Below are 24,545 nucleotides of genomic sequence, written 5' to 3' on the forward strand. Positions count from 1 at the left end.
CTCTTTTCTCCTGAAGGCACTGATCCCCTGCAGGGGTAAAAGTCCATGGGTGCCAGTGACCAACTGGCCATTATTTATGTTTCAGCCTTGGCAATGAGTGTTGGCAGGTTACACAACCATAATGGGCATCGAAACCAAACCTGGTCCCATCCTCTTTTGATATCTACACGCAGGCACTTTGATCAGGGGTCAAAGGACAGCGATCAGGAGTGGGGATCGTGACCAACTTTCCCCTCTTATAACTTGGGGAGCTGAAGCTCAGCGTAGCAACTCTACCATCACATTGGCTGAGATCAGCTAACTCTGCGGGGATCTGGAACTGAACATTGGACCAATACTGTGTGTATGGTTCAGAAGGATAACTCTGCAAAGCCAGCCTCGGGACGGGGAGTAGGGGGGAAAGAGAACCAATACAATAATCTTATTAAATATGAACTTAAGGAAAGGAAAATTAGTGAACTTTAGGTCATTCAAACTTTCCAGTTATTACCAAATCAAACAGAAAATGTTACCTTTTTTTAAATGAGAAAATGAATACTATTTCACTGCTGCTGTTCCTAGCTTGACGGTTAGTGGCTAAATTGTCACTTCACAACCAGCACAAACTCAATTTTTTTAAAAATTCGTTCTTGGGGTGTGGGCGTTCCTGGCAAGGCCAGCATTTATTGCCCATCCCTAATTGTCCTTGAGAAGGTGGTGGTGAGCCGCCTTCTTGAACCGCTGCAGTCCGTGTGGTGAAGGTTCTCCTACAGTTCTGTTAGGAAGGGAGTTCCAGGATTTTGACCCAGCGACGTCGAAGGAACGGCAATATATTTCCAAGTCGGGATGGTGTGTGACTTGGAGGGGAACGTGCAGGTGGTGTTGTTCCCACGTGCCTGCAACCCTTGTCCTTCTAAGTGGTAGAGGTCGCAGGTTTGGGAGGTGCTGTTGAAGAAGCCTTGGCGAGTTGCTGCAGTGCATCCTGTGGACGGTACACACTGCAGCCACAGTGCGCCGGTGGTGAAGGGAGTGAATGTTTAGGGTGGTGGATGGGGTGTCAATCAAGCGGGCTGCTTTGTCCTGGATGGTGTCGAGCATCTTGAGTGTTGTTGGGGCTGCACTGATCCAGGCAAGTGGAGAGTATTCCATCACACTCCTGACTTGTGCCTTGTAGATGGTGGAAAGGCTTTGGGGAGTCAGGAGGTGAGTCACTCGCCACAGAATACCCAGCCTCTGACCTGCTCTTGTAGCCACAGTATTTAAATGCTATTTCCTGCAACACAAACCTCCAGCCAGTGCACAATTTCTTTAAAAGTGCAAGTTCAACTCGGATTTTATGCACAACCGTACAGTACCTTTTTATAACTTATTTATTTGTACCAAGAATATATTTGGGTCGAAATTCTATGTGTGTGGGGTGGGGGAGGACATATCCTGGTGTAAGTACAGAGATGCACCTGTCTGGTATCTCTGTTACTAACCTCCCAAAAAGTTCAGAAAGTCAAGGGGATGTCCTTTCATTACCATCACACTAGAAGGCAGCCATGTCACCAGGGGCACATCTGGGGAACACGCCATTAGAAAGAAGACGGAGACTCCGGGGGAGTTTGCTGGGCTGGGAAAACAATAGAAAACTTCCTCCTTTGTAAGGGGCCACATTTAACTTCTTTTTAACAAAAATACAGCAGCCTCAAATTTCCTCCAGTGTTCTGTCAGACTTCTGCCATCACTCCAGCAGGATTACAGTGGAACCTATCAGAAAGCAGCAGTGACTCAGATACATTACCAGTTCTGGGATTTAACAGTTGGCCTTGTAAGGAGCAGAACCTCTGCCCAGCTCTTACAACAACGTCGTGGGGCAGCTCTGGGATAAAGCGAGAGGTGAGACCTCCCTTCTCTGAGAGTTTGCATTTCCTTGTTCAGTCAAGACCTGGTGTAGGACTGGAGGCCGGTATCCTGTGTGAGATGAGGCATATCGGCCTCCACATGAGCAGAAATGCACCTCACCGTGGGGGGTGAAGGTCGGGCGAGGCACGGAGAGCCGGCCTCATGTAAATGAGGTGCCCTCCCGCTGACCCTGCAAACTCCAGCAAGGTCAGCACCGGAGGGCCCCGGCAGACTCGATACTGGTGTAATTGCCAGGATCATGCCCCGCAAATATTTGGGACCAATTCCTCCCTGGAACCTGAGTGTGACCTGGTTTCCACCAGGTGGGCACCATTTCTGCTGGCCCATCCGCAATGCCAGTTTTACATCTGAGTGGCAAGTTGAAAAGCAATCCCAGGGTGTCCCTGCCACCAGCCCTTCCACCTCCTACACCAATGTCTTTGTTTGGGGCAGACGGAGGCACTGGGCCCAAAATGTGATCCCAGATACTCCAATGTTAAGCCACAGCCTGGGATACCTGAGACCCGGCTTAATATCTTTTTGGGACAGAAAAGCTTAAAGTTCACAAGTCAATCAAATTGTCACTTCAATCAATAACATAAACCATAACTCACAATATCAGTTATGCAGGTAAAGTTTATCAAAAAAATGAAGATAATGATCTAATAATGTTTAAATGCAATCATCCAAGTTCAATTATTTTTATCTTCATCTTCATGGCGAGAACATGCAAGCAACTGATTGTTAGGCTTCGTAACCAACTGTAGTGTGGTATACAGGAGGAATGGAGGTTGACTCTCACCCTGCCTTCCCAAGCTCTCTGAGATGAAGCTCATTTCCACTCTGCTCGTTCTGCTGGAAACTCAGCCAAGACTTCAACCCTGCCATGTCAGGAAATTGTGGGCACAACCCCAAATGCCTACCGTTTTCAGAGATACGGCATTGTAACACCTGTGTACAGTGCCATCATGCTGCCTGTAGTTGGACATTCTGCAGTATGTTTAATCAATTGCACAACAAACATGCGTCCAAATTCAACGTGGCATGAGCTTGATCCAAATTCATGTATTTCAAAATAAACCCAAAAACAGCCAAATTCCGACCAGTTTGGGCTTTCAACTAGTTTGGTTCTGAACCCAACAAATGAGTTTAAATCTAGCCAGATGTTGACAGAACATTCTGTTGTTATGTCTGTGTAATTTTACATGTATTGCATATGGGAGAATTAAAGAATATCTTAATAAAACTGGCATCATAATGTGATGGATTCAGAGCTCCAAAACGGCACTGTTTTAAATGGATAATATCTGCATTATGATATATAGAATAGGGAGATTTATTAGGCACCTCCTAGGGTTATATTGCTGAAAATTGTCCATTCATCCACAATCCGATAGGTGGAGAGACATGGTAGCAGGAAAATGGACATGGGCACTTCAGGCAGAAATAATAAACCTCCACTATGTGGGCGTCAGATTTAACTCGGAAAGTAGGTGAAACTCAACAAGAATTTCCCTATAATAAAGAATGGTTTTGGATCTCATTCAGAAAGCTGACCTAATGAGAATAAAAGTACACAGAAACAAATGCACAAGAATCGTAGCAAATTGAAAACAGACTATTGCATACTTTACCCAGTCTTCTTTTATAACCGTTTAACCATGTCTGCTTTTCTAAAATTAACTTTTCTTACTGCTTTGTTATTAAAAAAATTGTTCTACTTCAGCTGTTCCTACTTATAGAATTTACATTATTTTCAATAACATTACTTCCGCTTTGCTCATAACAAAGACAACTAGGAGATTTTACAACAATATTCATCTTTGAATCTGTGACAATAGAATAAGGAGAAACTGTTTCCAGTGGAAGAAGGGTCGGTAACCAGAGGACACATATTTAAGGTAATTTGCAAAAGAACCAGAGACAAGATGAGACTTTTTTTTTCCCAGCAGTGAGTTGTTGTGATCTGGAATACACCGCCTGAAAGGGTAGAGGAAGTAGATTGAATAATAACTTTTAAAAGAGAATTGGATAAATACTTGAAGGGGAAAAATTTGCAGGGCTATGGGGAAAGAGCAGGGGAGTGGGACTAATTAGATATCTCTTTCAAAGAGCCGGCACAGGCACAATGGGCTGAACGGCCCCCTTCTGTGTTGTATGATTCTATGAATATGACATTATAGGCACAACAATGAGTAAAAGTATAAAAGGTAACACCTGGAGACCCTCAAAAGTCAGTAGCAACACAGGTAAGAGAAAGGTACATCATGAAAATGAAAGTGAGAAGGGGAGGGTGAAAAGAGAAAAAGGATGGGGGTGGGAGATGGATCTAGCAGTTCACCACACTCAAATGGAGAATGTGGGATGAGACCAAAGGTTCTACAAGGACAGTAACCTGGAGGAGATCTATAGCCACATTACCAACAAACACCACTCCTAGAAGGGCTATCTGAAGGAATAAGCTAAACACTATTGATAATCCTTTCAGATTAGACTATTTTTCAGAACACCTAGACCCAGACAGACTATGATTTCTGCACTGCCTGGTGTAACATGGTGTACATTGGCGATGTCCAGGACATCGCCCACAGGCCTATTTCCTGACAGTCACCTCCAAATCTGTGCCTATCTTTCCCGCAACATGTTGTTTGAATCTCTCGAATCAGATTTGCACCACTGCCACAGTACCGAGATGGCCCTAAACAAAATCACAAATGACATCCTCTGTGAATGTGACTATGGTGCACTATCTCTCTCGTCTTCCCTGATATTTCTGTGGCCTTTGACATGGTCAACTACGTCATCCTCCACTAGCGCCTCTCCTCCGTTGTCCAGCTCAGTGGAACTGCCCTTGGTAGGTTCCACTCTTACCTATCCGATTGTAGCCAGAGCATCTCCAGCAATGGCTTTTCTTCCTACCCCACACCATGACCTCCAATGTCCCCTAAGGACCTATCCTTGACCCCCTCCTCTTCCTCACCTACATGATGCCACTTGGTAGTCAGTTTCCACCTCTGCGCTGTCGAGATATAACTCTACCTCTCCACCACCTGTCTCGACCCCTCCAATGCTTTTATGCTTATCCAACATCCAGTCTTGGATGAGCCACAATTTCTTCCAGTCAAATATTGGGAAGACTGAAGCCATCGACTTTGGGTCCCACCACAACCTCCGTCCCCCTTACCACTGATTCCATTCCCCTCTCCAGCCACTGTCTCAGGCTGAACCTGATTGTTTACAATCTTGGTGTCCTATTCGACCATAAGTTGAGCTTCGGACCCTATGTCCTCTCCATCACAAAGACTGCCTATCTCTCACCAAATCTCGCTCGCCCATCACCCCCTGTTCCTGCTGACCTACACTGTCTCCCGGTCCACACAAAGCCTCCAATTTAAAATTCCCATCCTCATGTTTAAATCCTGTCAAGGCCTCGTCCCAACCTACCTCTGTAACCATCTCCAGCCTAACAACTTCCCTGAACTCTTCATTCCTCTGCCTCTGGCCTCTTGTGCATCCCCTCCTTCTCTTTGGCCCATGGTTGGCGGCAGTGCCTTCAGCCACCTGGTCCCTGCATTCTGGAATGACATTTTGCAAACATGGGATTTCAGGGGGCAGAATAAGGTCATGCCATAGGCAAGCACAGGCCTTATTTAAATAGCATATTTATGGGGATCAAGACCCACAATGAAAGTCATAACTTTGGTTAAGCCCTGCCCACAGCGCACATTGTAATATAGGTATGTCGTGAATCTAGGTAACTGGTCTGCTCAAGTAAACTTCTTAAAGGGGTATCACAGTTTGAGTTGCTGGTAAAAGTGATTTTTTTTTGTGTTTGCAATTAAACTTTGCTGAACTTTACTCCACACATTTGGCTTTGTTGGGTCAACTGCCACTGCCGCAATTTTGTGTTTTTTTCTATCAATACTTTCCTTAATTATTCTTGGTTCTGCTGCCATTAAAAGTGGTGAGGATGAGAATACATTTTGGGGTTCTCATAGCACTGCATGATTTAGATGAGGAAGATAAGGGGACAGCAAATATTGGTGCAATGACACCTTAAGTCTTTTGTCCATACCCGTCACTACCCTAGGACCAGTGTTTATAGACCCGTCCACACATTTATGGACATGTCAGAGGGAAATTGTCTCATTGCCTCCGCTTCACAAGACAGACTCCCACAGAGTTGTACCATCTGCTTGTTCAGGTGGATGTTAAAGATCCCACAGCATTATTCAAAGAAAAGCAGGAGTTCTCCCAGCATCTAGTCCAACATTTCTTCCTCTTACAATGCCACCAAAAAGCAGAATAACTGGTCATTTATCTCAATGCTGTTTGTGGGACAAAGTGTTGCTCGAAATTGGCTGCCTGTATTCTGCACTTCAAAAGTAATTCTTCGCACGAAGCACACAAATGATTCAGTGTGACAAGTGCAAGTATTATTTGGCCCCACTTGAGGTAGAGGCAGATCTAAAAGAATGTAAGGCCACTTTCGTGCCATATATCTTGAGGGCTGCTAACTGAGAATGAAGCTACTCTCTTCTTCAAAGAAACTTTGGGCTATCAAGGCTTCCAACCTGAGACAAAGTCAGGGATAATATATGTTGGAGTATATTTTCCTCTGTTCACTATTTTAGCAAAAACTAGATACGAATGTAAAGCAGTGTTGGTTTAAACCCACGTCTACTTATTCGTTAAAAATAGCAGAGGAGAATATTCCTTATGACATTTGCTTTCTTTGAAGAAAAAAAACATGATGGTCTAAGCACATGTTCTCCCTATTGATTAAACTAGAGCAAACACCCACGGTGTGTAATAGACTTGAGGCGAAGAAAATCTGGTGTTAAATTGTTTATCTTGGCAACTATGCAGAAAACTAAGGCAGCCAAACCAGTAATGACAAAAGCTACCATTCATGACTACTCTTCATTCTGTCCCTCTTGATAGAGAACTGCACAATGTACACATATATATACAGGGTAAAATTGCTTTTAGTGCACTAGAGTTAATTTTAGAATTTTTATATACGATGAAGATACCTGCGCAGTACACAAATCGCCCCACGCCAAAATTATTAAAGATGTAAACATTATATGACCAACAAAAGGATACAGGAGTAGAAGTCATTCACTGCGGACAGGCAACTGATCTCCTGGGTGCCAGCCATCTTGAATTTGCCAACCAACCTGCTTTTGCTCTTCTTTTTGTAGCTGTAGATAAACAAGATTTGTTACCAATAATAGATCATTTTGTTTACCACAGTAATCAAACAAAATTTACAAATGGAATTTGGCATCTGCACAACAAGGCACATTTGAAAGAATTTAAAATAAGGGAAATAATCATACCCCAAATTTATAGTGTTGGTGTGCAGTATATAAATTCCTGAATCATATAGTGTCAATTATTTTTCTACCGCAAAAATGACTTAATAGATTCCTTAAAAGAAAACCCAAACCAGAAGCTGGAGGCACGAAGCTGGAAATTGGGCCTCAGGTTGCATTTTAATATCTGCAGCGAGCTATTGATGCTTGTTGAGCCTCCAGAGGCAGCTGGCCAGTTTGAAGATTACCAATTTGGGCCAGCTGCCTCACCGGCAGTGACCCTCAGGTAGACTGTGGGAGGGAGGGGAGAGAATGAGAAGGGGCTAGCGCATATCAGCAGCAGCCCTCAGGAGCTGGGAGGGACTCCCTTACTCCTCCTGGCTCCACATGAAGTTAAATCAATGAAGAAATCTTACTTGTTTCTTGGTGGCCACGGCAAACACTGGAAAACTTGAATGGGGCAAGCCTGGTGTTCATTAACATAGGCAAGGGGCATAATGTTTATTTAAGGCAACAGCCTGGGACTCCTGAATATCATGCAAGGCCATTATGGCGTCAGATGTATTTCAGGCATCCTTGGGGCATAGTACACAGCCCAGTGAAATTGGTCCTTTTTGCCTCAGTTTTCCGCCAGGCAATTAAGTCCAATTTCTCCCCCTATATTCCTACCTGATTATAACAAAATAGTGATGGTTTCTTGCCACTCTTGAACAGAAATAAACTAGACATGCCTTAGTGGTGGATTATTGTTAATTATGCTAGAGGGTTCACTGATAGCATCTATTGGCTATATTATCTAATCTAAGTTGTCCAGCACATATCAGAGGTAGAATATTCTTTTGTTATGCGAGAACAAAATACCCTGTAATATGTTGCCCAAGGTAAGATAACCACTCTCAAAGCTGTGGTAAGGAAAGGGCAACAACATCCATGTAAGGGTAAACAGTCTCTTGCAGTCATCTCATCTTCACCCTCCACCCCCATTCCATACCATTGTGCTACTATTGTTATAGAACATTATAGTGAACCCCTGTAAATTAACACGGTTTTCTATCTTACTGCCCATCCCATTTTCCATTTGGGATTCAACAGGTGGGTCAAAATCTTAGAACTCCCTACCTAACAGCACTGTGGTAGAACCTTCACCACACGGACTGCAGCAGATCAAGGCGGCGGCTCACCACCACCTTCTCAAGGGCAATTAGGGATGCGCAATAAATGCTGGCCTTGCCAGCGATGCCCATATCCCAATGACGAATAAAAAAAAAATTCAACAGATCTAGAACCATTACAATTATGATCAGCATTGTTTTACAATCAACGTGCCAAGCATCACAATCTACCAGAATTCTTTGAGAAGGGGAGGAAAGTTGTAGGTTATGGGTATTATGAGCAAAGAATAAGGTTGGATTTTCAGAAAGCATATGACAACGTTCTGGATTTGAGGCTTTTAAAGAAAATACATAAATTTTACAGCATATTAGTCAACTGGATTGAAAATGACCTTAGCAACAGAAAGCAGGTGATGATGACAAACAAGAGAAGACAATGCCTGGTGACCAGTAAGTAATGAAATGAAGCAGCTATTTGCCCCGGATCCTTTTCCAATAACACTGTTTACAAACAAATAGAAGAGCGCACTTATTAGATTTTTAGATTATCCAATTCTACATGACCAAAGAAGGGAAGAATAATATACAAAAATGAATTCCATAATTGTAGATAGATTAAAGAATACAGATGTGATTTGCTTATCATAATCTGTAGCTAAAACTGACATTGCATTTATTGTAGGGACTGATCAGTACAAATACTGTGTTATAATGAAATATTCAAACTTAAATATCTCATTCTTTCAGTAAATGTGAACAGTAACATGGAAACAGGAGTAGCCTGTTCCGTCATTCAGTTAGATCATGGGTGATCCGTACCTCAACTCGATTTACCTGCTTGTGCTCCATATCCCTTGATACCCTTACCCAACAAAAATCTATTGATCTCAGTCTTGAAAATTTCAATTGATCCAGCATCCACAGCCTTTTGGGGGAGAGTTTTCCAGATTTTCACTACCCTTTGTGTGAAAAATTGCTTCCGGATTTCACTCCTGAATGGCCTAGTTCTAATTTTAAGATTATACCCTCTTGTTTTGGAATCCCCCACCAGCGGAAACAGTTTGTTCTGTATCTACCCTATCGAACCCCTTTATCATTTTAAACACCTCGATTAGATCGTGCCTCAGCCTTCTAAACTCAAGTATTAAAAGCCAAGTTTATATAATCTATCATAATTTAACTCTTTAAGCCCTAGCAACATTCTGGTGAATCTACACTGTACGCCTTCCAAGGTCAATACTGGTGTTTGGTGCTCACAGCTGAATGCGGTACTCCAGATGAGTTCTGACCAAGGCTCTCTACAACTGAAGCATCACTTCCTCACTTTTGTATTCCAACCCCCTTGAGATAAAAGCCACCATTCTATTAGCCTTAACGATTGATTTTTGCTCCTGTGCACTAGCTGTGCAATTCTCAATGGTAAAGGGATGCACTGCTTTCTGCAGGAATATTCACTGGATCAAGGATGTAAGCTCATGGGACAAGTCATATAATCTAATAATAAGAAAACCTAAAGCTGTGAGATCTTTTAATACACATTAAACTTTTTATTACAGAATGTTTTAATTACCAAATGTTTCTTTTTAAGGAAGACCAATTCCACCAAGGCAAAAATTATAATCAACTTTGACTCACACCTACTGAAATTGGCACAGTTCTCCATCTTCAATTGGGCAAATTGAAAGTTGAGATTCAACTCTTTGAAGTTTAAATCAAATTTGACAGAGGTGTTGCATAACATGCTTAAGCTAAAGGATAATGACCTTATAATGTCCAGCAAACTAATATACATCTTGATGCTCCACTGAACAAGAGCATGCAGTTGATATTTTCTGGATTCCTAAGCTAATTTGGGTGCTCTCTATACATGGATAATATTTAATGTATTTTTTTTAACATCTCCAAAATGAAAAGTATAGAGAAAGGGGCGGGGGGGGGGGGGGTGGAAAAGGTGAGTAAGAGAGGAGTAGAAGTCCCAATAAATACTCTGCCCTAAGTATTACATATCAAATAGATGTAATATTAAGCATTTAGAATTGATCTTGAAAAAGGAAAGGTCCTCAAACTAATAAGGCGTACAATAAATATGACAATTCCACAAAGGCCTTCTCATCATAAAGATTGTGACCAACGAAATGCCTTCCTCCCTGCCTGTGACTGAAGCAAATCTCCCCCATCCTGGTCAAGATGGACAAGGGGGAGAAGGATCAAATTCAAACAAAGCACATCTCCTCCTCTCTCTGCTGCCATGCTTTGGCGACTGAAAGGCAGAAACATTTGGGGTTAGTCAAGAATTAAGAACCCAAATTCACTGAATAAAGTTAACAGCTCAAGAGAGAGGCTCCCAAACTTTAAGATTCAGGTAGGAAAAGCCTCAAGGGGCTAGTCCATACCTCAAAAATGGGGTGAGTTACAAGGCAGGGAGTACGAACAAGATGCAGACTGATCTTCAGTATCCACTTTGAAAGAGAGAGAGCGTAAGAGAGCCTTAACTGCAGGCATCCTCACAGACCTCTATACAGCTACATTCAGTCTGTGGACCACCCAATTTTAAATTGATTATTTCTCTGGTAAGCAGTAAAATTACAAAACCAAGTCAAATCCATACCCAGAAGTAAGCTTTTGGCAGTCAAGTTTAGAAACAAAGCCACTAAGCGTTCATGGTATTCCAGTTTGTATCAGTGTATAAACTAATTATGAAGTGCTTAACCACTTTCATGGGTAAGTCAGCAAGTTGTAATAAAACCTAGGAGAGTAGATTGAGCTCCCAGTTCTAAATTATTACTCACTGAGGACTTAGGCTGGAGACAACATCAATTCAACTGGAATTTTCAGGAATCTAAACATTCAAGTGAGTTCAGCAGCATGAAGATGTTACAGATCCCTTGTGAGGCTGTGGTGGAATCATACAGCACAGAAGGAAGCCATTCGGCCCATCATGCATGTGCCAGCTCTTTGAAAGAGCTATCCAATTAGTCCCATTCCCCTGCTCTTTCCCACAAAGCCCTGCAAATTTTTCCCTTTTAAGTATATATCCAATTCCCCTTTGAAAGTTACAACTGAATCTGCTTCCACCATCCTTTCAGATAGTGTGTTTCAGATCATAACAACTAACTAGTGCTAACTGGTTGATGGAGCCTCAAAAAGCTTAATTATGGCTCTTTGCCCTTCATGAGGGCTCCAAGTGACATCAATTTACTAACCTCAGGGCATCCCATATTCTCCCTTCTCCTAATTAGAAGGTTAGATGTAACAACATTCATAACTTGTTATCTTCACCAGCAATCAGCTTTTAATAGAACCTGCATCTTCATTGGTGCTCTAAGAAGAGAACAGTATCTAGACTTGTCATATCGGTTCCATGGAGCAGTTTTAGCTAGCCTCCTCTCAATGTTTAGCTAATGAAAAACAGCTTAGAGTATCATAAATTGGTGAGGCTTGATGTTTTTGCTAAGATACCCAATTTTAACAGAGCTCACAAGTTCCACCAAAATACTGATAAGACATCAGCTGAAGCTTTTAAAGACAATCTAAACCTGAAACCTAAACAGACTCCTGTGATTTCCATAGAACCATAGAAAAGATACAGCACAGAAGGGGGCCATTCGGCCCATCGTGTCCGTGCCAGCTCGAAGAACAATCAGGTGCCCATTCTAATCCCACCTTCCAGCACCCGGTCTGTAGCCCTGCTGCTTACAGCACTTTAGGTGCAGGTCCAGGTACTTTTTAAAAGAGTTGAGGGTCCCTGCCTCTACCACCAATTCGGGCAGCAAATTCCATACACCCAACACCCTCTGGGTAAAAAAGGTTTTCCTCATGTCCCCTCTAATCCTTCCGCCAATCAGCTTAAATCTATGTCCTCTAGTTCTTGAACTCTCCGCTAGGGACAGGTACTCTCTGTCTACTCTATCTGGGCCCCTCATAATTTTGTACACCTCAAACAAGTCTCCCCTCAGCCTCCTCTGCTCCAAGGAAAACAATCCCAGCCTGTCCAACCTCTCCTCGTAGCTACAATTTTCAAGCCCTGGCAACATTCTTGTAAATCTTCTCTGCACTCTCTCCAGAGCAATTATGTCCTTCCTGTAATGTGGTGTCCAGAACTGCGCACAATACTCCAGCGTTTTATACAGTTCCACCATTACATCCCTGCTTTTGTATTCTATACCTCGGCTAATAACAGAGAGCATTCAGTATGCCTTCTTCACAACCTTATCTACCTGTACTGCCACCTTCAGGGACCTGTGCACATGCACTCCAAGGTCTCTCACTTCCTCTACCCCTCTCAATATATTCCCGTTTACTGCGTATTCCCTTTTACTGTTTTCCCTCCCTTATGGAACTGGGCACGGTATTCTAACTGAGGCCTAACCAAGGTCTTATACAAGGACATAATGGTATGCTTTGTTTTGTAGTGAAATGTCCTGTGAATACAACCTAGAGACCTGTTTGCTTTAGCTATAGTCTCACGGCATTGGTCATGAACCTTTAGAGATTGATGCACTAACACCCAGATCTCAGTTTTTCACCACTGGCTTCAATTCTGTTCCCTATAGGGTGTATTTATATTTAGCATTAGACCTGTCCATGTGCATAACACTACACTTTTCTAAGTTAAAAATAATTTTCCAAACACGGGCCCATTCCCCCAACTATTCCAGATCTGCTAGGAGTAGTTGAGCATCCTCTACAGTCCTAACATTTGCTGATATTTGGTGCCGTCCGCAAACTTGCGGATCATTCCCATCACCTACATCTAGGTCCTTAATGAAAATAGTAAATAGCAACGGTCCTAACACCATCCCTGTGGGACACCACTGATAACCAGTCTCCAAGTAGATCCAAATCCATTGACCACTACTTTCTGCCTACGGGCATTCAGACAATTCTCAATCCACTACAGCAGATTACCACTAATTTCACAGGATTCTATCTTGTAGAGAAACCTCTTCTGAGGCACCTTATCAAAAGCCATCTAAAAGGCCAAATATACTATATCTATCGGGTTACCCACATCCACTATTAGTGACTTCTTCAAAAACCTATTTACGGCTTGTGCCTGCGCACTATTCCTTTGGGTATGTGACAGCTGTCTGCTCAATCATCCCTATTCCCCATTTTCCACTCCCACAGATTCCTGGCGTTTAGATATATGTGATGCCCCTCATTCCGTATTGATATAGTATATCTATAACCTAAAAGTTAAACGCCTTAAAACTGTAGATTATTAATCTAATTACGAAATGGTTATTTAAGTTGATTTGTGATAAGCAATACAATTAAAAGATTACTGTATTTTGTATGCATTTATTCAGATCATATAAATAGTTGAGTAATTGAAATACTATATATACAGAGGATTGAAAATTATATATTCTCATCACAAAACAATTCCCTTCCTATTCACCTATTTGGCTGCCGCCTTTATCCCCCTCATTGGGTGCCCTCCCTATCCCCTTTCATTTGCTGCTCTCCATATCCCCCCTCTCTGGCAGCCTCCCCAATCTTCCCTTCTGGTTGTTTCCCTTATCTTCCTCTTTGATATCCTCCCTGTGAAATCAGGGGTCTTAGACCCAGCGTGGCTGTGATGCTGCTGGATATAAAGGCACTAAATGGTGAGAGACTGAGGCCCACTGAAATGGCAGGGGAAGGGAGTGAGATAGGCCTGAGGCTGAGAAAGAGCCAGCGATGGCAGGGAATTTGGCTAAAGTACAGCATGCCAAGGCACTCTAAAATCTCACGCAAAAGGCAAATGGAAAACAATATCTCAAGGGTACAAAATTTAAAAGTTTGGAAGGAACATTTTAAGATAAGAAATAAGAAGTTAAAGTTATTTTCTGTACTAAACCAATATGCAAAAGGTATTTTCTTAGATGAGGGTATGCTGTCCAGCATAGAAATGTGTCCCATTCACCAACACCCCACACTTTGGTAAACACAAAACAAACAACAAAAATCACCAAAAGATATAAATTTCAAAATAAACTTGAACTAACCTTTTAATGTCATCCCTGCTTGTATCCAAATGGTATCTGTGCAGCTGAAACTCTGATCCTGAAGAGAACAACAGGAATTTGTCCATGTAATAGAACTGAGCTGATCGCGCTGGCTTCGAAAATGTCTCAGTCCCCTAAAAATAGACAGAAAGACAGAGGTATATTTGCATAACTCAAGGATTTAAAATAAGAAAAGCAATTTGCGCGGTTTAACTTACTTTGTTAATTGGATTATGTACATTGTGATTTGAACATTTAAAGTGTATTATTATAAAATAGAATAAAAATCCTATTGATTTCACCCATTTTGATAGGAAGATTCAATTAGATTGGCAATAGTTTCCCTATTTTGACTGGCAACTCTACCTCAGGATGAAAGACCAAATACGATCGGAAATAGATTGGTTTTGTGTCCGAAGGGATTATTAGCATTTTGTCATCCAACTAGAACTTGGAACATTCCAGCTGCATATACACTTCCTTATAGACAATTGATATCTTAAGTGCTCCCTAAAGGAAGAAACAGCTAACCCAAACTGTGTATTTGATTTTTTTTTAAATTGCTTATAAAGATTTATTTAAAATGTAAAAGAAATGGGCAAACAGGAACAGTAAATCGCAAAAAACACAATTGGAATTTATGAAGACACCACAGAGTTAGAACATAAGAGAGATGATAGAAGATATACAGCTCAAACCAATTCAATGGATGGTGCAATCTTATGCATCACCCTATCCGCTTGCTACTAATGCTAAATCCTCGGGAGGCAAAAAGCCCAGTGGCCAATTTCAGGTGAATCTGTGAAGTTCCACTTTGCCTCTCTAATCAAGCAAATTCCAGAATCGCATGGTTACCCATGACGCCCTACTAGTCATGCTTTGTGAACTATGGCACAGTATGATAGCCTAATGGTTATGGTAACCCAGAGATTGTAGGGGGGATCATCAACTGGAGCAAAAGTTGGGCAGGGTGTGTGCTACACCTGCCCGATGGCTCCAGCGAGATGCCCAAACCCTTTTCATGTTTGGGCCTCATCTAAATATTTTGGGTGAGCTGCCAATGCTCAGCGAGTGCATATAGACAGCTCACCACTGCAGGGGGGCGAGGGGTGAATTCACTGGCTCCTTCATGGAGGCGAGCCGGAAGTCATGCCCTGAAGGGGCGAGGCCTTTTGGGGAAGGGCACTGAGCTGCTGAGAGCGGGCCTGAAGATTTTTCTGGGGCCAGGAGGAACACAAAAATCATGGTAAAAAATCTTTTGGGGCCGTTTTCCAAGATGTCTCCCGCAGGCCTTCTAACGAGCGCTGGTTAGGCCGCCCAATGCCTAGCGCCAATGGACACAGCCTGTGTGATGTACACTCACTCCATTCCTACACAAAAATGGTGTCATCAAGATTGCACATCAGAAGAATCTTTTACTCCACAGAGCAACAGAAATGTAGAACAGATTCCTGGCAAAAGCTAATAATGATGCATTGATTCTCAAAGGAGTTAAAGAGCTGGATCAAACCACAATTTACACAGTTCTGCAGTTCTCATGTCAGATTAGAGTTGAACTTGATAAATGAAACATAATTGCTGAAATGTTAAATGGACGTGACATTGTGTCTGTAGGCTTGATTCGTATTTTATAATGAATAACATCTGACCACTATTTTGTTGTGCTGTACGATTTTTGTACAAATTGAAAAAAAGAGGTGGATGAGTACCTGGTTAAGAATACGATTGAACAACAGAAGAATCAGCACAAACAACTCTATAAAACACGATGGTTCTTGTGCTCCACAAACCATAGAAATGTCATCTGTGGAGTGCACAATAGTGACTGAATAGTGTGGGTTGTTAATGATCCACTGATATCCTGGAATTCAGTCAATCTTGGAGAGGGTAAGTGGGAAGGAGAAGTTTGAGACTTATCTCTTTGGAAGTTTTTTCTATGGCTGGTTAGCTCCCTCAGGAGATTAAATAAATTGCGTACAGCCCATAACGTTGCAAATAATATATGGATAATAGATAGAATAGGTCTGGTGCGGTTTTCTTTTTAAAAAAATATTCTTACATTCCTCCAAACTAAATTTCCCAGTGGTAATTGGACTTTCAGATTTTCAAATACCCTTTAAATACAACTAAACAAACATGGTTCCTACTCGCTATTCCTATATTCTCGAGACCCTTGTCTGAGAGTGACTTTATTAGAAAGCTCTACCAACACGGAGCCAACCTTATAAACCTTAATGAATTGCGTATGCCTTTTAAAAAAAAACTGCTTTAATTTTTATTTGCTTTGATGACGTAAATGAAAATTGTTTTATTAATAGAAAAAGTTTGTAAAATGCGCCCATTCAGATGTTCAGCTGATCGAATATTGTTGATTTCAGCATGCATGCTGCATCTGCTATGAACAAATATACACTTATCAGGTTGGTTAATAGTTTCCCAGCTCTTGTCAAGCATTATCAATTATGCAGCATTCTTTAGCATTAATTCAGCAATTACATCTATTGTTCTGTACTTATTTACCAGGCAGATCAGCATGACCTTTCAGATCTTATTGCAGTATGTTTAATTAACTCCACATTAAGTAATTTAGAAATAACACCAGGCTAAATATAAATAAAAGTGAAATTACACAAAACAATTTGGATATTTGCTGCACTGTGAGTAATTCATTGGTGCCAGATTATGAGGCCCATGAGTCATATTATTGTGCACAGATGCTGATTCTATGCACCATATTCATTTTTAGAAGTTACCTCACTATCATAGTGGTCACTCTGGATTGGTTAAAAGTGATGTAATAGAACTGTAATTCATCTAGAAGGATGCACACAGCTGTCAACTGGAAAGTTGCAATAATTCATTCATGCGGATTCTTTTTTTGATTTCATACTCAGGTAAATTATCACTCATAGAAAAACAGGGTTCATCCTTTGTGCACTTTCAAGAAAATCAACATAATGGATGATGTAAAACTCTTATAAATCTTCCTTTACCATAGTTTGGAGAAATGGAGCATTTTTCTGATTTAGACACCTATTATCAGCATCAAGCGTTCCCATGTCAGGTATATCACAGTTTAATACAAAATAAAGCTCCTTCTACTGTATTTCTGATACACTGTGGTACTTCAACCTGAAGCACAAAACAGCACCTTCTACTGCACCAGTGTGACATTTTCCATTTCTCAAACCAACCACCCTGGGGTCTCTCTGAGTGAGGATTACTTATTAGTGCCAAATAAAGGGAAATGTTTTGGCTCTTGTTCCATGCTAACTAGAAGCCTAAACTGCCCAAATTATTTTCCAGTGTGATTCTTATAATCAACAGATGAAGGGGACTTTCATCCTATTGTTCTGAACTGGCTTCAGCCCCAAGTCACAGCCGCAAGATGCGGCAGCAGTGAGGGGACGCACAGCATCAGACCACAGGTCTGATTTTAGCAGCTCCAAGGTGGATGGTGCTGTAGACAATAGTGCTATCACAAAGACAGAGCTGGAAACTAAGAGGTACGCATTCAACAGTGCCATCTACCCTTAAGACCAAGCCCGTTGAATCGTGATAGAAAAGCATAAAAAACAGGCATAACTGAAATAGCGTGACTGAAATAGGAAAGTGTTACAGTGTGGCACACAATCTTTTTAATATAGGTATATATAACTACCAGCATCAATGCAGGTGTTGAACCATGAGCTGGCCAGATCCATAACGACCTATCTTCCGATGCTGTCAAGAGCCATTTATTATTCTGAGTCCAACCAACACAATTCACTGCTCCATCATGACCTTAATTAAAGCACATAAGAAGTGTTGATCACTGTATAAGAACTTGCCTGCATTTAAACTCTGGAGCGACTTTTAAAGGCTGTAAAATATGCGAATCAGAAAACAAAGTGGTGATATCATTAAGTGTCACTGTGGACCAAAGTTTTTCCTCCCTTGATTCTGCTTTGTCTTTACTAATGTATTTATTAACTGTTTTAGTATGGGGTCTACTCTGAAAGAAATTATTGAATTACCCCCACCATATCAGTATCATACTGGTGCAGTATATCTGCCTAATTTTACAATACAATTAAGTGAATTAACATACGAAGTGAAATTTTCTACTTAAGAACCTATGGGTTGATATTTCTGTTTTTGAAAAAATTTGAATCCCACTGTCATAGCGTTCAATTTATTGTTCAGAATTGTCTTGCAAGCCTTTGGTCTAAAGTATTTACGAAACAGGCAAGGAATGAGCCATAATTACAACTGTTGTAGCACTTTTGTGGAAAGACAACAGTAACAAATCTAACAAATGTGTTTTTTTCTTAAAACAGACCTGCACAAACCATTAGTAAAAATGTTAAAGGATAAAGAATAAACATTTAAAAAGTGAGTTTTATAAATATATTAATACATTTTAATTTAATCTGCAAAACAATTTGGTTTTAAAAAAATGTTTAAGTGCGGATACAAGTTTTGTAGACTGCTGTTTCTGTGCTGCCCTCTTGTGTACAGTATAGTATTATTGAAACAATAGGATTAGAAATTTGAACTGATTTGTTTGGCATCAATGCCAATGAGTTTGTGTCCACTACCAGCATTGCTCTGGTATGATTTGCTATTTCAAACATAATTTATTTTCCTGAATCAACATTACAACCACCATTTTACCCACATAAGATCCTTTTTATTTGTTCTTGGAATTTGGGTGATGGTGGCAAGGCCACATTTATTGCCCATCCCTAACTACCCTGAAGTGGTGGCGGGCCTTCTTCTTGAACCACTGCAGTCCTTGTGCTGATGGTACGCCCATGACAGTGTTAGGTAGGAAATTCTGGGACTTTGACGCAGCAATGATGAAGGAACAGTGACATATCCAAGTCAGCAATGGTGTGTCACTTGGAGGGGAACATTGAGGTAATGGTGTTCCCATGATATTGCTGCTCTTGTCCTTCTTGGTCATAGAGGTCACAGGGCTGGGATGCGTTGTCAAAGTAAGCTCCGTGAGTTGCTGCAGTGCATCCTGCAAGCAATACATGCTGCAGCCACATTGTGCCAGTGGTGGCAGTGCTGCCAATCAAGCAAACAGCTTTACCCTGGATGGTGTCAAGTTTCTTGACTGTTGTTGCAGCTGTGTCCATCCATTGTAATGCTAATATATATGCAGTAGTGCGATTTGCTTCCACATAATTAATTTTATTTTAACCCTGAATAATGTAACGAAGAAACTGAGAAAATAGTTTATAGTTAACAGGTGAGAAACTAGAGGGGAGTAAAAATCCAGCTTTTGCAAACAAATGCTATATTTTGTTCACGTGACCCTTCATGTAAAGTTTAAAGCAACACTACAAGAACATAGCATTAGAACACAAGATGCAAATGTGTTTAAACATTAGATCCACTTACAATTTTTGATTTAACAATAGATCCTCTGAACTTTTTTTCTAACATAGCTGACTTTTCTTTTTGACATTAAGCTCTAGACTTTCCAATTGACGTTATGTTAAATGGCTTAACGCTGATCAGAAAAATCTAGGCTTAAGTTGCCAAACAAGCTCATCTCCAAGAAGGAATTCCTCCCATCAATAATTGTAACGATAAAGTTGATGCAAATAGAAAAATAGGAAATTCAGTTAAGTATTCACAGCGAGTTTCCCATTAAAAGTTTTGACAGAAAGAATTTCACCTCCCCTACCCCGCCCAACTCTTGGCATTAAATCACTTATCAGGCTGGTGAAAAAGAGTTCAGTGTTCAGAAAGGGATGGTCAGGTGTAAGGTTTTCAATCTTGCAGACTGGTTAAAAAATGCCAAAATGTAATTTATCCAGGGGAGTAATATTGGATCGATTGACAGCCCCAGGGAACAAACGGTCTTCTGATGAAGATTCATGCTCAATGGTTTTTACTTTGAACACATACCACCGATTTTGTTCTGGAAATTAAGCCTAGGAAGGCAGCTAAGTATTTGTATCCGTGGCCTTGAAATTATTCCAAAAGTATACTAACGTACAAATGCTTAATCCGTTTGTCTGATGTTCCTTTCTCTGCTATTTTAGCAGAGACGTTAACTCTTGAAACAAATGGTTTAAGACTTCTGCAGAAATAGAGAGGAATTCAAGATAAACATATTAAGGTCTGTCTTTAAAATAACTACACACTAAATTGTCTGTAACCTATGAGGTCTTGGTCACGACCAATTTGTGTGTGGGGGGGTGGAACTGACTACATTATTATAAAGTTTTGTGCTTCTTCTTGACATTGATGTGCTGGAGAAGACAAAACTCACGGGTGTGTCTGTGTGTATATGACAGACAAGTTAACTGGAAAGTAGAAATATTCTGACAACCATTACAAGGTTTCAAAAAATGCACTTATGCTTTTATTGGTAGAATAATGTCAACAACAGAACATCTTCATTACATATTTTTGTACTTTTAAAATAATAACCTATTTACAGTTATTACCTTTAAACACGGCTGGGGATCCAGTAAGTGAAGAATTATAAACAAGCATGGATTTGTCAGCCAGTCCAACGGCAAGCAGCTTTCCATCTCCTGAAAAAAAATCGTTAAATCAGAGGCTGAGGAAGTGCCATTGCTTTTATTCCTGGGTAAAGGTCCTTGTCGTCTCCGACAACTGGTTACAGTATTTTAAAATTAGATACTTATTATTATTTTCATTGACAGGTGCATGGCTGATAGGGATACCATACACCTGCCACGTGCACACCCCACCCACACGCATGAGCCATGCACGCGCTCTTTTAACTTTTCATTCACCTCATTATTGTCCAGGTAATAAGCAGATTTTTTCAATAGATTTATGTTTGCAAACGCAGTACATAACCAGCTTTAAAGAATATACACTAAAAAGATGCAAGTCACAAAACAGTATTTTGACTGCTGTTGAAAGACTGCTCTTGCTTCTTTCAGGTCCACGGCCAGCTACCCGCAGCCGGTCCACGGCCAGCTACCCGCAGCCGGTCCACGGCCAGCCACCAGCCCCTAGTCCCCAGTCAGCCGCCAGTCAACAGCTGGCCTCCAGCAACCAACTCAGAGCCAGCCTCCAGCATCTGGCCTGCAGACAGCAGTAGAATGGTGGGAGGATTCAGTTTACAGGAGCAGTGTAGTCAGAATCAGAAGTGAGGGAGAGCTGTCAGAACCCGGAATGGAAGAGGCAGCAGCACTGATACAGTTGGCAATAATAGTAAGCTTCAGAGTTAAAATGGAGGTGTCACAGAAACAGGAGAAACAGCACACTTCCATTATTAGGTCAGAAACTTTCTGTAAAAGCCAACCATACCAGCACTGCTGCCTCTCCTGCTTCCAATTCTTGCAGCAAATTTTGTACTTTACAGATGGCCTGGGTGTGAGTTTGCTGCAACAGATGAAAACTTTGATCATATTTCTGGTGTGTTGCAGTTCATTGACATCATGTTTCCAAAATCTGAAATGATGCCATGCACTACTCAAATGCCAACACAAACTGATGTAAGTTTTTGAGATACAATTTACACATTGGAGTAAACTTTCTGGGTCTGTGCCAGTTGGAGAGGTATATATTGAGCAAAATAACACAGAAATTACATACTTTCTGCATTTTTACAAATGAATGTGCATGACAAAACATGAAGGAAAATAGTCACAATGGCTTAATGTGAAAAATACAAGGAGAAAATGACAGTTTACACAAAAACTAAATCCAAAAGCACCAAGAAAGAAAATAGGGTATAAATTTGTCTTGGGTGGAATGCAAAACGGGCTGCTGATTTGCTTTTGTCCCTTTTACATTGTCGGCCAAGACACCTTTATACCCCAATGTGTTTAATGGCGCTGTTATACTGCAACTACCACTTTGAAACCAACAGCTGCTTACAGTGCTGCAGCCCCCAGATTTTTGCTGCAGCTTTATTGCTCAGTCATTTTCTGAAACAAATGGAGACGTACTTGCCTGTTTTCTTGCACAAGCAGAACTCTACTTATCACTGTCGAAATGCACATTACATTTATGATGTTAGTAAAGAGCTTGGGAAAAAATTTCAAACTTTCATCACCATTTGAAGTTATACCACAGCTGGTATTAAACTGAAGCAATGGTGGACTACCTCCTCAAGGTGATATCGCACCTATTACAAAAAATGCAATGTGCCAATAGTCTTTACTCGGCGGTTAAATGACTATTTTCCCGTTGTTGTGGCTTGAATAAAAGCATCACATTCCACCTAAAACTGCAGTAAGACAGGGCCATAAAATGCGGATGATAAAAATCGAAAGAACGGGAAAGTAACACCTCGGCCAGGATTTTAGCCCGGAGGCGGGAGGAGGGCAGGGGGGGTCGAATCGCGGACGGGAAACCCGGAAGTATGGGTTTCCCGGATGTCCCTACGATTTTGACGTAATGTCTTTTTTTTTAATAAAAACAGAAAATGCTGGAGAAGCTCAGCAAGCAAGGCAGCATCTGTGGAGAAAGAAACAGAGTTAACATTTCAGGTCATCTGGAAACATTAATTCTGTTTCTTTTTCCACAGATGCTGCCTCACTTGCTGAGCTGCTCCAGCATTTTCTGTTTTTATTTCAGATTTCCAGCATCCGCAGTATTTTGTTTTTGTTTTTTTTTGTCAGTTTGAGCAGCGCCTGGAAGAGGACGTGAAAAGATAAGTCTTTAGGTAAGTCTTTCATTGTATGGATGGGGGGAGGAATGGGTGGGCACGGGGGGGGCATGGGGGCATGGGTGGGCACCGATGGGCATGGGGGGAGTCAGTCATCGGAGCAGTCAGTCATGGGGGCAGGGATCGGAGTCAGTCACCGGTGCGGGGGGGGGATTTGAGGGTCGTCGCAGTGGTCCGAGATCATTGGGGGGGGGGTAAAATCGGAGATCGGGGGGGTCTGCAACCCTCTTCCCGCCCCGGTGAAAACCGGAAATGGGCAGGTTGGTGGCGGGTCTGAAATTGATGCGATTTTCAATGCCCCCGCCCCGCCCCCAACCCAACCACTTTTCAAAGTTAAAATTCTGCCCCTCGTGTTCCAGTTACTTCTCCTCAAGTAGTACCAGAAAGGAACTCGTGAAAAATGACTTCTGCATCCCTTCTCCATGTACTGGTTCTGTTATTTCATTTGGTCAAAAATCTGTCAGCTCCAGAATATCCATGTTTCAATGAAGAATGTGCTTTGGAATATTTTCCATCCAAAAAGTGACATCAGCACATGCAAAATGACCCAATATTTTGGATATGTCACAGGAGACACATTGATTTTAGTCTGGCTGACTGAATCAATTTGTATGCCCCCGGCCTTCCCCCACCCCTGCCCTCCCCCCATCTTGTTCACTTAGCAGGAACACATCATAACAAAATATTCGTACAATTTTCCCCTGCGGTTTGCTACTTACTTTAGTCACAAGAAATTAGTAAAATGTAAATTACTGCATATTATAATTTCATTAGGTGCATTTTCATTGCTGTATGTTCTAATTCAGAGCCTGAAGACATCACTGTTCTTCACTATGTTTACCTGCCAGCAGGATCTCATTTATGTTCACTGTTGCGGAAAGGACATTTTATTTGAAACTTACTATTTTGCAGCAAAAATGAGCTCTTTCTCACCAGAAAGCTGATTCATGCTGCTCATCTTATTGAGAAATGCTAATGTTGACAGTTGTGAATGTCAATTAATCAACCAGAGCAAAGTTTTAAGTGCAGTGAGCTCACTTCACGTGGGGAAATATCATTTCCCCAAATAAAAAGCAAAACACTGCTACAGGAATTGGACTGATGGAACATTTCAGGGAGTGAGAAGCAGCAAATAATTAGACTTTTGAGTTGGATAGTTATTTTTCATAACCTTTGAAAACGCCAAAATGTATAAGACTAGATGAGAATACTGTTCCATTTTAAATAGCAGTAGTTGGAGAGGATTAAGCTGAAGTATTTAGTTAAAGTAGTACGTGGTTTGCATACAGAACTTGTTAAATCAAAATATTTTTTCTCAACAATTTACGCCCTTTTCCTCCCCTGAAGCCTTTAATTCCTTGCTGGGATACAGTTCCAGAAGCCCTGTCACTTCTAGTACCTCATTCAAGTGGCCATTATTCATGTGTGAGCCTTGACAGTGAGTGCCAAGAGGCTACTTGGTGGTGGACATCACAGCAGAGCCTGATCCGGCTGGCCTCCTCATCCACATACACATATTCCAACAGGAATCACTTGATAATGATCTGGGGCAAGAGCCCTGGAAGATTCTCCTCTACCTAACCTGAGGTGCTGAGGTTAA

The 24,545-nt window shown here is 41.4% G+C and overlaps 1 protein-coding gene across 4 annotated transcripts in view; it reads right to left on the reverse strand.

Annotated features, from left to right (window-relative positions):
* The window catches only part of wdr27 (WD repeat domain 27), a 327,145-nt gene that overhangs the window by 261,357 nt on the left and 41,243 nt on the right, over nucleotides 1-24,545 (reverse strand). For all 4 annotated transcript variants that reach the window (XR_010963597.1, XM_067988592.1, XM_067988591.1 and 1 more), the window contains exons 17-20: nucleotides 20,742-20,831; nucleotides 17,954-18,075; nucleotides 14,293-14,426; nucleotides 6,976-7,073 (exon numbers count right to left, since the gene is read on the reverse strand). Coding sequence is in view for 3 of the 4 variants with exons in the window: in XM_067988592.1 (XP_067844693.1) it covers nucleotides 6,976-7,073; nucleotides 14,293-14,426; nucleotides 17,954-18,075; nucleotides 20,742-20,831 (444 nt within the window). In the remaining variant the exon portion in view is untranslated. The remainder of the gene's footprint in view (nucleotides 1-6,975; nucleotides 7,074-14,292; nucleotides 14,427-17,953; nucleotides 18,076-20,741; nucleotides 20,832-24,545) is intronic.

The sequence above is a fragment of the Heptranchias perlo genome, chromosome 8 (genome assembly GCF_035084215.1).
Source record: "Heptranchias perlo isolate sHepPer1 chromosome 8, sHepPer1.hap1, whole genome shotgun sequence".
Lineage (NCBI taxonomy): Eukaryota > Metazoa > Chordata > Chondrichthyes > Hexanchiformes > Hexanchidae > Heptranchias > Heptranchias perlo.